The 12,259-nt window shown below is 43.0% G+C and overlaps 2 protein-coding genes across 2 annotated transcripts in view; one reads left to right on the top strand and one right to left on the bottom strand.

Annotated features, from left to right (window-relative positions):
* T265_06425 (hypothetical protein) overlaps positions 1–5,715 on the top strand; it is a gene marked incomplete at both ends in the record, with an annotated part of 36,192 nt that extends 30,477 nt beyond the window's left edge. Inside the window, one exon of the mRNA XM_009171683.1 lies at positions 5,617–5,715. Coding sequence (XP_009169947.1) covers positions 5,617–5,715 — 99 coding nt within the window. The remainder of the gene's footprint in view (positions 1–5,616) is intronic.
* T265_06424 (hypothetical protein) overlaps positions 1–12,259 on the bottom strand; it is a gene marked incomplete at both ends in the record, with an annotated part of 94,546 nt that overhangs the window by 8,688 nt on the left and 73,599 nt on the right. Inside the window, one exon of the mRNA XM_009171682.1 lies at positions 202–292. Within this exon, the coding sequence (XP_009169946.1) occupies positions 202–292 (91 nt within the window). The remainder of the gene's footprint in view (positions 1–201; positions 293–12,259) is intronic.

Genomic DNA, 12,259 nt, shown 5'->3' with positions numbered 1-12,259 from the left:
ACGGTAAGGTGCAGTCTCTTCGTGACGGCCGATTGAGGTAAAGCAACTCTACAAAGCAGTTGATGAAAACACGATATTTATCTGACTGGAGAAACTGAATGAGCTTAGTTAATCGCCGATCAACCATGAAGCGGGAAAATACACTGGCAAGCACATATAACATGAAGTTAATGTTAATGATAAAAAAACACAAACACTCACTTTCAAATGGATAGGCAACCGACGTAAGAACTGAGTGACTCGCTCGTCGAGATAGGGAAACCGGGCTTCACGTCCATGATCGGATATAATACTGTATCCGGAAAGACAGAGCTTAGAATGAGCAGTCTAGTAGACAAGGTGGTTGAATCAGTAATGAAATGAAAGATAATTCCCCCTGGAAAAGAGAACACCCAATCCAAAGTGTCTCCTGTGATAGCCGTTACTACTGAGGCCAGCGCCATGCGTTCGACAGCCGAGTCTACTTTCACCGGTGAAAAGTAACTCGAAATCAGAACATGAAACAATGGATCACCTATTAAACAATCGGGTTTGTCGGTCAGATGTTTATTTGTGGTCGGTGTGCCAGACAGCTTTGTATTGGATGGCAGGTCGGAGCGATTTCAATTCAGACAAGGGTGGAAATGTACCATAGGAAACTATTTTTTTATAAAAACCATATACTCACAGAACGCAATCTCAGTCCCTATAAACGTACCTCCGACAATATCATATAATCACCCTGTCTTCGGAGAGTCAACGCGGAAAATAGTATCTAGAACACTACAATTTGGTACGCACACATTCAGGCACGACAAAATCTACCTTCCGCCCAGAGTCAGGTTGTCGATTGTCACTGAACACTTGAATACATAACATGAAATTGACTGGAAACAAAAAGAACGTTTGATGGAGCTTCACCGAAAATGCGTTTGCCATACATCCCTGTATACAGCCATGTAATACCACCTGAACCGTGCATGTTGCTTAATTCTTGTGTCTACGGTGGAGACAAAACCTAGCCTAATCAGATAATGTTAGTCGTCGGAATATATCAATACGAACCGAAATAACCCAAAATAATCTTAGGTCTAGAGAAGGAGTGAAGCCTGTTTGTGGTATTCGGGGAAACCCAACTAAGTGACGCACGAAATCACAAGCCAAGAATTGCAATGTTTTCATATTTACAAATATAATGCGGCATTACGTGTAAGAAATATATATATGGAAGGGATACAAATATCAAATTATGAGGATTCTCGTCTAAATTGTTGCACAATTCAGTGAAAGTCCAAAGAAAACCCGGATAGAGCAGCAATTCGTTCTGAATCGTGGAAGGGATCAAATATCAAATTATGAGGATTCTCGTCTAAATTGTTGCACAATTCAGTGAAAGTCCAAAGAAAACCCGGATAGAGCAGCAATTCGTTCTGAATCGGTGACAAACATGCGCGGACAGCCCGTGATAAGGCAAGTAGTCAAAAGATAGACGTAAAAATTTTATCGAAATTGGTTCGACATGTTGAAGGTAAAGCGTTCATAAAGAATTGCGGGTGAATATCGAATCCATCATGTAAACGCAGAAAACAGTAATTTCAAGCAAGAGAAGGGTTCGATCGAGGAAAAAGAGAAAGAGAGCACGGTAACCTTTAATTTCAATCATGGTGCAAGTCCGATCTTTCGCCAGTGGTGTGCACCGTCAGACGTGCTTGCATGCTGCACGGTATACAGGGACTAAAGCGAAAGTATTGATGCCCAGATGACATCTCACCCAATGGATCCGTTTGTGAAGACTTAGGAAATATTGTATAAACCCCCGAAAGTACCACTTACAGCAGTGTGTTTGAAAAAAATTGGATAGTCATAATTTTGTCACAGCAGAGAAGGAAAACCAGATGTCATCTCAAAATTCGTTTACCCCGGAAACTCATGCAGAGAAACAAATAACAATGCTCAAATGGCAAACCGTTGAACAAGCGACAGAGCAAGTTGCAATCACTGACGTAAACAATAACCAGATGACAAGATAACATTGTACCACCGTCCCTTTACTTCACATAGTCCGAGCCTGGAAAACCAAATCAATAAGCTTCGCATGCATGGTTTATTCTGTTGTACGACCTTGTGATCAAAACAACAAGTCCCACCTATCCCTACTGATCTACAGTCTGCGTACTGAATCAGAATTGCCTCGATCTTGAAAACAGTGAACTGATAGACCAGCAGTAGTTAGGTATGCCTGACATGCGCTCACAGGCTTGGGTGGTCCCCATAAACGCCACAGTGCTACACAACACGCGAACGAAGCATTGGGAATGCGTGAAAACACTACACACTTGTTTACAATGCCGTGTTTATCAGGTCATCACCTAGGAGATACGATAACACATTGGTTGAACAGAATGTATATTGGATACTGAGATTGTCACCGAGGCGTCCATCAATGGAGCTAATAATCATGAATTCAAGATACACTGCGTGTAACGATTCAAGAACACAATTGATGTTTGGAGATCTGGCTTCCTGGTCTGCAGCCCCTAAATTCCAAATATTTTTTTTGGAGTTCTCGTCTACCGATTTAGAACCAATCAATAAGTCCGGGCTTTGTAGTTTCAGAAAAGTTCTACTGAAAGCAATAAAACGGTTGTGATATCTGACATGTTGAATGTGCAATAAAACAGAAATAAGTACCAGCTAGTTCACAAGGAGAAATAGAGCGACGATAAATCAAATCAGGTGGGCGTTACCGGAGCAACTAGTCAACATTCAATCATCAGTTCGGTGGCAGCAGCACATACGTAAGGGACAAGTGAACAAGAAAGATGTGTACGGTTACCAAGTTGGCACCACAAAGGAATAGATCCTGTTAGTTGGTTAATAACTATTGTGATGCAACCCGAGTATTGACCTGCGTCGGCGTACTTTGCCTATTCTGGTCACAATAAGTAGACAGTGCGATAAATCGCAAAACACATTCATAAACTATAGGATACTAACATACAACAGTGAAAAGTGAAATTCCAACACCCCCCTCCCAACAAGTGATATCCGCATTCAGATCGTTTTCCCAACCAGAGCTTGAACAGCCCGACAAAAATTCGAACAATATCTTTCACAACAACATAAGGCGCTTCTTATTGGATAGGCCATTTTTGGTTGCGTCCTAGAAGGCTTCATGCTTCGGTTGATTTTACGCGTCAACAGGTTTTCCGAGTGAACCTACTACTTGCCACGTCAATCTAAACGATGCTGAGTCCGTACCCGGTGTTATTAGGGCTTATGAAAACCGACTAGTACGGTGACTAGTAGACTTCGACTCATACAAATGTAACTATCGCACTTGACAAATCAGACGACCTCGTGAAGGTTGGCTGTACACTGGGACGTACCAGCCAAACCCTGTTTCTCTTGCCCCTTGTGATTTCGTGGCGATGATCACTACAGTGACGGGACATTGAGTTATAAAAATTCTGTTTTAAACTTGTTTTTCCATCCTAACCCATTAAGCCTTACACACCCCTTTGCATGTATAGTTATGTAGGTACCATAGAACACACACCACTGCCGCATATCTTCATATAAATTCGTGACGTTCGTGCCTGATGACAATGATAGAAATCAGGGTTTATCCACTGCGCTTCTGGTACCCCCAAACTGGAAGATAGTCGATCCTAACCGTTCGAGATCCTCATGAGGAGGTGGATAATTGCGAATCCGCTTGTGTAAGTGTCTAGCGAAACAGGTCAATACCTGATCAAAATGTTTGCACTTCTGTGTTTACCTAAAATCGGGGAGATCATTACAGGTTGCAAGTTGCTTATTGGGTAAATCACTATTACCTATGACTGACTGTCGATGAGAATCAAACAGAACAAAGGCTTTATCCTAATTTACAGCCTCTCAGAAAGTGCATTTCACGTTGGCTTGGTGTGTCTGAATTTCATATGCCCAGGTTATTCGGGCTATGCCGATTTGAGATGTCCCACTGACAACAGTGCACAAGAGGACAGACTAACTGTCGATCCTAAACCGGAGTGTGGCGAGACAAACTTAACCCGATTGATATGGTAATATTGAAAATAGATCAAGTTCGAACCCCATTTACATGTTCTGAAGTGGAGTGTGGGCCACATCAAAGAAATAAACTGACAACCTGATAGTTTAGCGCTAAAACATAGAATACTTAAACTAAGCATATCGTTTTAGATGTGATGGATAGATTGCGAGTGTTTAGAAAACGTAGAATGGACGAGCGGAACCCATGCGTCACGGTCAAGTAGCAATATCAACGGAGCGAAACAACAATCACACGTTTCGCTCACCTCACCACGTTTTATGCACATGTCCGCTCGAGAAATATTCCACTTATTTGTTGTTGTTTTTTTCTTCAACACATGGTCTCCTGAGACGCCACGTCAAGCTAGCCTATCAGACCGATTCGGAATCATGTTGTGCGCTTGTTTAGGCAGAGCAGCGGACACAATATGTGGACCACGCGGGGCAGTGAGCAAAAATTGCACTTTCAGCTGTTGCTTGTGTTATCCGAATTGCACTTGCTTGCTTCGTTTTCCCCCAATTGCTCACGTATCGTGTATGTGGGATAGAAAATAAAAACAAGGGTTCACCCTACGGGTGACGATTCCAATGAAATTCAATCGAACACACGAAGTTGTGTTCTGTCGAACTAGCAGCATCTTATGTGAATGTGCACGAAAGGTAAAAACATACGGGCACTGTCGTTACATCTTTTACCGAAACACTGTTCTATCGCATGGCAAATCGTCATTGCAATATTGGTGACTCACAAAAGCCGAATTATAAGACAAAATGGGTGCGAGAGTCATTGAAAAAAAAGTAGAAATATTGAAACTAACTGCTGATTCGCATAGAATGTGACAAACATCTATCAGTTTTTCACTGTAGGGAAATCAAAACTGCCGAGAAAGGTGCATCAAGTGGAAGGAGGTTTCGTCGGGACGCAAAGAACCGGAATTAACGAAACGTTATTTTTACGAACTGGTATAAAAAGACCACGAGTTCAACGGCGAGTCTCATAAAGTTGCAGAATCACTCTATGCTGCCATCCCACCGGGTGAAATAAAATCCATTTATTCCACCTCACTGCATAAACAGCTCTTACAAGCTTCTAATGATTTCCGGATCAGATTTCGATTGATGCCCTCTCTCGTTTCCCTTCTACTGCAGCACTCTTAACCATTTTGTAGCCTTCAAAATTTTACGTCGGCGCAATATCAGGACTACAAGTTGACCAATCAAATAACTTGAAACAAAGGAGGAAAATTCAAATCTTAGTGAGGTGAGAGACAAAGATCACCGCGTGGCCTTGTTGAAACACCTCTCCCTGGGGTTCAAAGGTGCGATCAAAAGGATTAGTTACTCGAATGCATGGATGCATTGGACACCAACCAGTACTGCTAGTGGTTGATTCTATGAGCCTACAAGGCATGAAACCATATTTTACCTACTGAAACCGGTTTGCTGTGTATAATTCCATTGACCTAGTCAGCTAAAACGATCAATTTCTCGTCAACACCAATCGGTTAGTCTTGGTAAAAGGAGATGCAGTTCACGATAACTTCCGTTGAACGTGAGATCTTTTCTTCATTCCACCATCAGATTTTCCATACCATAGGTATTCCATTTTACGCGTTCAAAGAAGGCATATATGGCCTTGCTGAACTCACCGCTATCGTAGGTCTGTTGATACCTCAATAAAATCCCAAGGGGCATTCGCTTGTGGTGTGTTTTCTATGCAAGATGTAGACACGAGATCATAGCCCTGACTTAAAACAAAAGACCGTTACTCCTTATACTCAAAAGTAGATGAGTAGCTGTTGGAAAAGAATAACTGAGAAGCGTCAGTCGAAATGTTTTCCAAGCCATTATCTAAGACGAAGTGAGTGGATCTCTGGAGGCCTCCAGGAGAAACTTCACGACAGACCATTGAAAAGACTTAACAGGACCATTTTCTGTGGTGGCATTGCGTCCAAATTTCTCTTTGTTCTTGTGAATGGTGGGGTTGGTTTCAGACGAAATAAGAACAGTTGAGTTATGGTGGAAACACCTCGGTGGTCCCATACGTTTCTCACAAAGTATTTTATCTGTTCATAGCCGACCCAAACTTTCAGCAAATTATATCGCTTTCTGTCCCGCTGTTCGCAAGTGGTCTTTGCCCAGTATGCCAGCCAGTAAATCGATGCTCTTGGAGGATAAACAACCATTTACCAAACAGTTTCCGTGATGTACGAGTGGGTGGTTGTTGATCCTGTCTGCCTGATCATAATCATCCCCCAGTTCGGTCCAAGCTGAAAAGCCGAAACGCGCTGTGCAGTGTTTACATCCCTGTCAGAAATCGACAGTGCATACATTAAGATCCTCTAGAGAGACTCGATAATGGCATGGTAGTGAGAGATGAGGCTGAACAGTAAAAGCAATTAAACATACACCATTGTGATGGCACGGTTACCTGCAACATGTGACGGATAACTAATATGGAGGACGTCATTGTATTAAAAGACCGTTTTCGCAAGCGGGCGGCGATAAAAATTGCCATAACGTACCTTGACCGGCCAAATGTTCACAAACGAATGGTCACCCCCTTTTTACTGGCCTAACCATGTCTGCTGAGACATGCCAATTGAGAAGGCAGAGTTCCGATGACGAAAGGGAGTCTTTCAACCTGAATTTTGACCGTGAATGGATTGCACTCCGGCTTTTACCCGCCACTCACACAACCTGTGAGTCCAAATGAATTTTTGTCTGAATCTTTTAAATGAGATCCCAGTTCCTTCGGTTCAACCAAACCGGTTATCACCTGTATGTTTTTTTTACAACGGTCAAACTAGAGCGGTCGTAAATTGTAGCGAACGGTAGACATCACGGTAACGAACAGTTGCCCAGGCCGCGATAACTAATTCGTTCAAAACGACTTAAATACAAAATAAGTATAAATCTAAGCGCAAGGCTGTCCAATCATTTAGAACTGTATGTCATTTGACTATGCCCTTCGATCCATAATCGGCCCGCAAAAACTGTGGCTGAAAAGGATGAATTGTGGTTAAACACATACGAGGCGTTACTTTGAGGGCTCAGTTTAAATCACTGAGCATCAATCCAACGGTCTCCAGCTTCAAAACAGAGAGCTAAAGCATGCAACAAGCACGGATATAATTAGAGCTGTTGCACCGAACAAGCTGGACCTGCAGCGAGAGCAGGCGAACCTGTGCTGATCGCACTGGATAGTCTTCCACTGAAGCGTACACAATTGATCGTCGGCGGCTTACTAGGTCCACCTTTTCAGTCGGAGGTTACCATAGAGCCTGTTGAGACATTGGAAGTGACTTTTCATGATTACCGCCATTCAGACAAAACATGGCTATACGGATACATTCCGAGTCTCGCTTATAGGTAGCGCAACTCCCCGTCTATCTGAAGCGGATACCGTTGGAATAAGCTGTTACTGTGTCAACAAGCCCCCGTTTTACTACTACAACGGTGCTAGAAGCGACTTCATGTGATCGTTGTTGTTCGGATCCACCCGAACGATGGCTAGCACGAAAAAGCTAGGATGCGCTTCCTGAGTGGTGCTGGTTACCAGATGAACCTTTGCTTGCACCGTGGAGCTTGTATTCATTTGAAGTGAAAATTAAAGCCACTAGCTAAACATGCTAATGGCTTTAAAATTGTCCCATCCTGTTCACCCACCGGTATGATTCCCCCGGGTTTACATAGTGTACAAGGCGTTCAGAGGGATACAAATGGGAATCAGTAAGCGGATGCCGTCCCACCATCGATCCAGTTCATGTACAATGGATAAACAGTATCGGACCACTCACTGCTACATCACCACAAATGCTCTGAAAGATGGTGACCATAAGCATGGCCAATAAAACGATGAAATCAGAATCGGTCGGTGCACCTTACAGTCAGTTTCGCAAAACTACCAACAGACTAACTAATAATATGGGTATGAAACAGCTGGCTAGAAACGAAATTCGTGACAATCGCAAAGCCAAATGCACAGATAGGTGTTTCAATCGCCTCATTTTACAAACGAATATTTTGAATACCACCGATTACTACTCAACAAACATACACAAAAACAAACATACACACAAACAAGCATACACAAAAGATAGACCGATAGTTTTCAGACGAAACCCGACAGTTTACTCGCACGAATTTCGATAACGTTTTCAAGTGGGTCCTTAAACACCAACCATAACGCAAAGCAAGGTAACACGATACTCTTGTTGGAAACCCGACAGCACTCGATAGGTGAGAGATAGTCAGATGCATGAGTTCTCAAAATTACGGTCCAACCCACTCCATTTATTTGGTTTTGCTAATCGAAGGCTACTATTCAGAAATACGGGTATGTGAGAAGATACAACATACGGCTTCCCAGTAGCCCGGTTAATGGGATAAACTGCTTGATCACTGAAAATTCATGGACGCGTAACTCGATATTGTATTGAGAACTGATCGTCGTGTCGAGCTATAAATCTATCATACGCACGCGCGTCTCATCAGTATGAAAAGTAATACACAAAATTACTGGGATGAAGAAAAACCTAGTTTTGACCTCCCAAAATCTTGTATGAGAACAATTATTCAGGCAGTCGCACCGGAAATTAGCGCACTGAAGCCGCTGAACTGGCTTAACCAGCCAAGCTTCACCGTCCTGGAAGGGACACCGCACCACAGAACCAAAACTTCTCGTGATCTTTTTCACACGCACGTAGACCAACTAGCCGTTTGCTTGATCCTCAAGCTGGACGATGAGTCGCGGACGCACCACCGCAGTTTCTACAGCAGGTTGTTTGTGCGACTAAACACTCCTCAACGAATTCGACATTCACCTTTCGTGGACTGCCTTTGTCGGAAACATTCCCGTAGGACCAAAGCTCCCCATAAACTTCTGCATTCATCATCGAATTGCAGTAAACACTTCTACATTCACTTGAGGTGAACGTGCAGCCCATAGTGCAGGTACATGCCAGTAGGGTGACCGACTGTGGCGTCACAATCGAATCATGGATCACCGAATATGGGCTGCAGGGGTCTGTCAGGAGCTGAATGCAGTAGGAAACGTGGTGGTATGACACGTATCGTTGTTCTTTCGATCATCATCGTCATCGACAGGGTGACATCAGCGTTCAACACCGATGGTTTATTATGGTTGTACGTGGGATGGGATATCGTCAGGGCGCCCACACCTAGACAGGAGATCGATTAGGGTCCTATCTGGTGCGAAGGATTTTACAACTGCCGTATTTTCCTGTACAACGTAGTTATTTACACCAGGAGCAGTCAGTTCAATGCAAGCTCCGTAAAACAAAATTTGACTGATTTTCGTTTTTCACATATAGGACCTCGTGCGTTCAGTCCCAGGAATTTAGCATGATCAATAAGTTCGACCGACCTCGTCAGACAAGACATTCAACCTGCGAGATTTTGCTTCCTAGCTAGAGAACTGAATCACCAATGGAATCCCCAGTGACTAGTACAGCAGGTTATTGTTGACACCATAGAAAACTCGGTGATCACAAACACATTTGCCGGACATGTTAAGCTGATCTTTGATCAGCGGATCCGCGGATCAGTAAAGTGAACGATGGTGGAAGAAATCAAAAAGGCTACGACAGACTCCACTGAGAAGTCGAAATTTCTGCTGGGTCTGTACGCCAACAAGTTGTTGAAAGTCAATCAGATACAGATCAGTACGAAAAGCCACCACGGTTACGCGATTTCCTCTAGTTCTCATCTCCCTTCCCGCCCACAATATTCAGAATTTTACCACTTATTACTCAAGTAAGTTGTTCGCTTGAATTTCAATAGGCTTTGAAGAAAGCAGTATAGTCCGTTGAATGTAGAAAACCTGTAAAAAACAATTAGGATAACCGGTCGGAAATACAGCGACTCGACATGTGCAGTCCGGAAAGTTAAACTAGTGAGGCTCCAAAGTCACAGGTATAGCGTTCTTGGTAGTGTGAAGAAAAGTCCTTGGACATTGGCAAAACCACTGGTCAGATGAATCAACAAAAGAATAACACGGGAATCACTGTTATTGATTGTGGCTAGAAGACAGAGAGTGATGCTAAAACAAGTAACAGCTGTGCTGCAATAAAAGTTAGTTGATCGACAATGTTATTAGACGATTCCCCAGCCAATGACCTTGAGAGGGTTCCAAGAAACGTACGAAGCTCTCCAAAGATCTGTTTGATAAAGCGAAATGCAAAATGATGAAGGCCACACATACCTATCAATGAGAACCTTCGGCATGGAAAGGTCCTTTACTATATAATTGAAGGTTATGCATATGCATAACGTCTTCTGAAGACCAGTGCGTTTGGAAGTGATGAACGTGATAGCTATTCTCATTGGATGATCGTTACATGCCCTGTTTTGGCTTTCCATTCGGGTGTAATACTATAAACGATACGAAGGTTCAATATTTACCAAAGTCGGCATTTGATTGTTAAACCGTCCAGTACGTAAGTCAAGACATCAACCCATTCGAAGACTTTTGAAGCATAATTACGAGGTTTGCATACAGTTGAGACAGACAACTCAATGTCTTGGAACGAGCGAAAGGAGGAATCATGGTCTGTGTGAGAAATTGAATGACAAAATTAATTTGCGTAATAAACGGTCAGATTGGAATGATCCTTCGAATTTAATCTACAGTTCCCTCAACAGGGTTTCGCACCTTTTGCGTCAGGAGCTTGGTGATTATCAGTTGAAACTGAGCGAAGAATTGTCAGGCTGTAAGTGCTAAAAGACTGAGTGTTTTACCATGAATAGCAACTACAAAATGAAGAAGCACGCGTCAGGGATATCATTCTCCATAGTGCTTAGTGGAACCCTAGTCTTAATTTTTCCCAAGGAATGCGCATGCGCGCATCGAGCAAACTGGCGCTCCCACCGTATTACTGATCTATACCCATCGCACTGATTACAACCCATCCTCGTTTCGGGGGAGAAAGAGTTGTATCCTGATTTGGGTGAGGTTAATAAAGGATCCGTTACTACACCGAATTCGTTGTACCTTTGTTATTGTCATTTTTTCCTAAAACAAGCGAGTGTGGGTTGTAGTACATTACAAGTGACGTTTGTTCCTCAGTCAAAATGTGGCTGCCCTCATATTTAAATGTAAATCGTATGCCGTTCAGACGGATTTCAGACGCAAACCACTAGCATTCTCCTGGAGTCACAGGTCGGTTTATAACAGCAGCACAAAGCATGGAAGAACTTAATTACTGATAAAACGGCATGGATAGAATCAGAAGTTTGCACAATATCAGACGGAAGTACTGGAGCGAGAAAAATGGCGTTGTTCCAAACTGCTGCAAAAAGTTCGGAAACTTAAACCAGAAAATATTAGAAGGACCAGAGAATGGTAGTGTGAACCGAGAGTAGATGAGAGAGCTGACTACTGACAATGCATGTGACTGTTTAGATCGAAAGCAAATGTATGTGAGAATGGGCAACTTCACTTAAATCCAAGTACTGAAGGTGAATCACTGTTGGGACCATAGGATAATGTGGATTCAGTGAATGACTAACGTACAATCTTGTTGGTTCATCAGTAACCAAGCAACTAACAACCTGTCTCATCCGCCACACGGTTATCTAGTTACCATAGAAGTTGTCCTGAATAATACTGGGTTACAACCCCGGCCATCTCATTTCAGATTGTCAAGTCTGAGACCCTAAGAAAATCACTGAACAATGAGAGGGGTTGTAAAGGTCAGCAGAAGATGCATCTGTATTTTGGCCTAGGTTAGATATATCGGATCAGAAAATGTTTACTTCCAGGGTTGATTCGTATCTGCATCGTTCAAAAGAACACCAAGCAAGGAATCTCCGCTTGATAACCCGGTGATCATCAGAGAATCCACGCTCTAGCTGATTTGGAAGCAGAGAAAGGACCAAAAGAGTTCAGTTCCTTGTTGACTGACTGCAGAGAGGTTACTGGCCAAAGAATGATCAGCACAACACAGTTAGTGAGATAGCATCGATTTGCAGTCACAGACCGGGATTGACGGCCTTAAAGTACTTTGACCGGGCTGGGCTTCGAGTGGAGGTCTTTGCTCTCAAGGATGAGGTGTTAAGGTAAGTTGCGAGAAAAATGGACAACTTAGTGTGATAAGATGCAGTTGTTTCGATCGTTCAAGTTCGGGTGCAAACTGAAGAAGGTGAGCTACTCTAACAGGTTGTTCCAGATACTCTCCCAACTATTTTTAGTGGCGTGTGA

The sequence above is a fragment of the Opisthorchis viverrini genome (assembly GCF_000715545.1).
Source record: "Opisthorchis viverrini unplaced genomic scaffold opera_v5_132, whole genome shotgun sequence".
NCBI lineage: Eukaryota > Metazoa > Platyhelminthes > Trematoda > Opisthorchiida > Opisthorchiidae > Opisthorchis > Opisthorchis viverrini.
The sequence above is the reverse complement of the archived record's forward strand: the minus strand, read 5'-3'. Positions and strand labels throughout refer to the sequence as shown.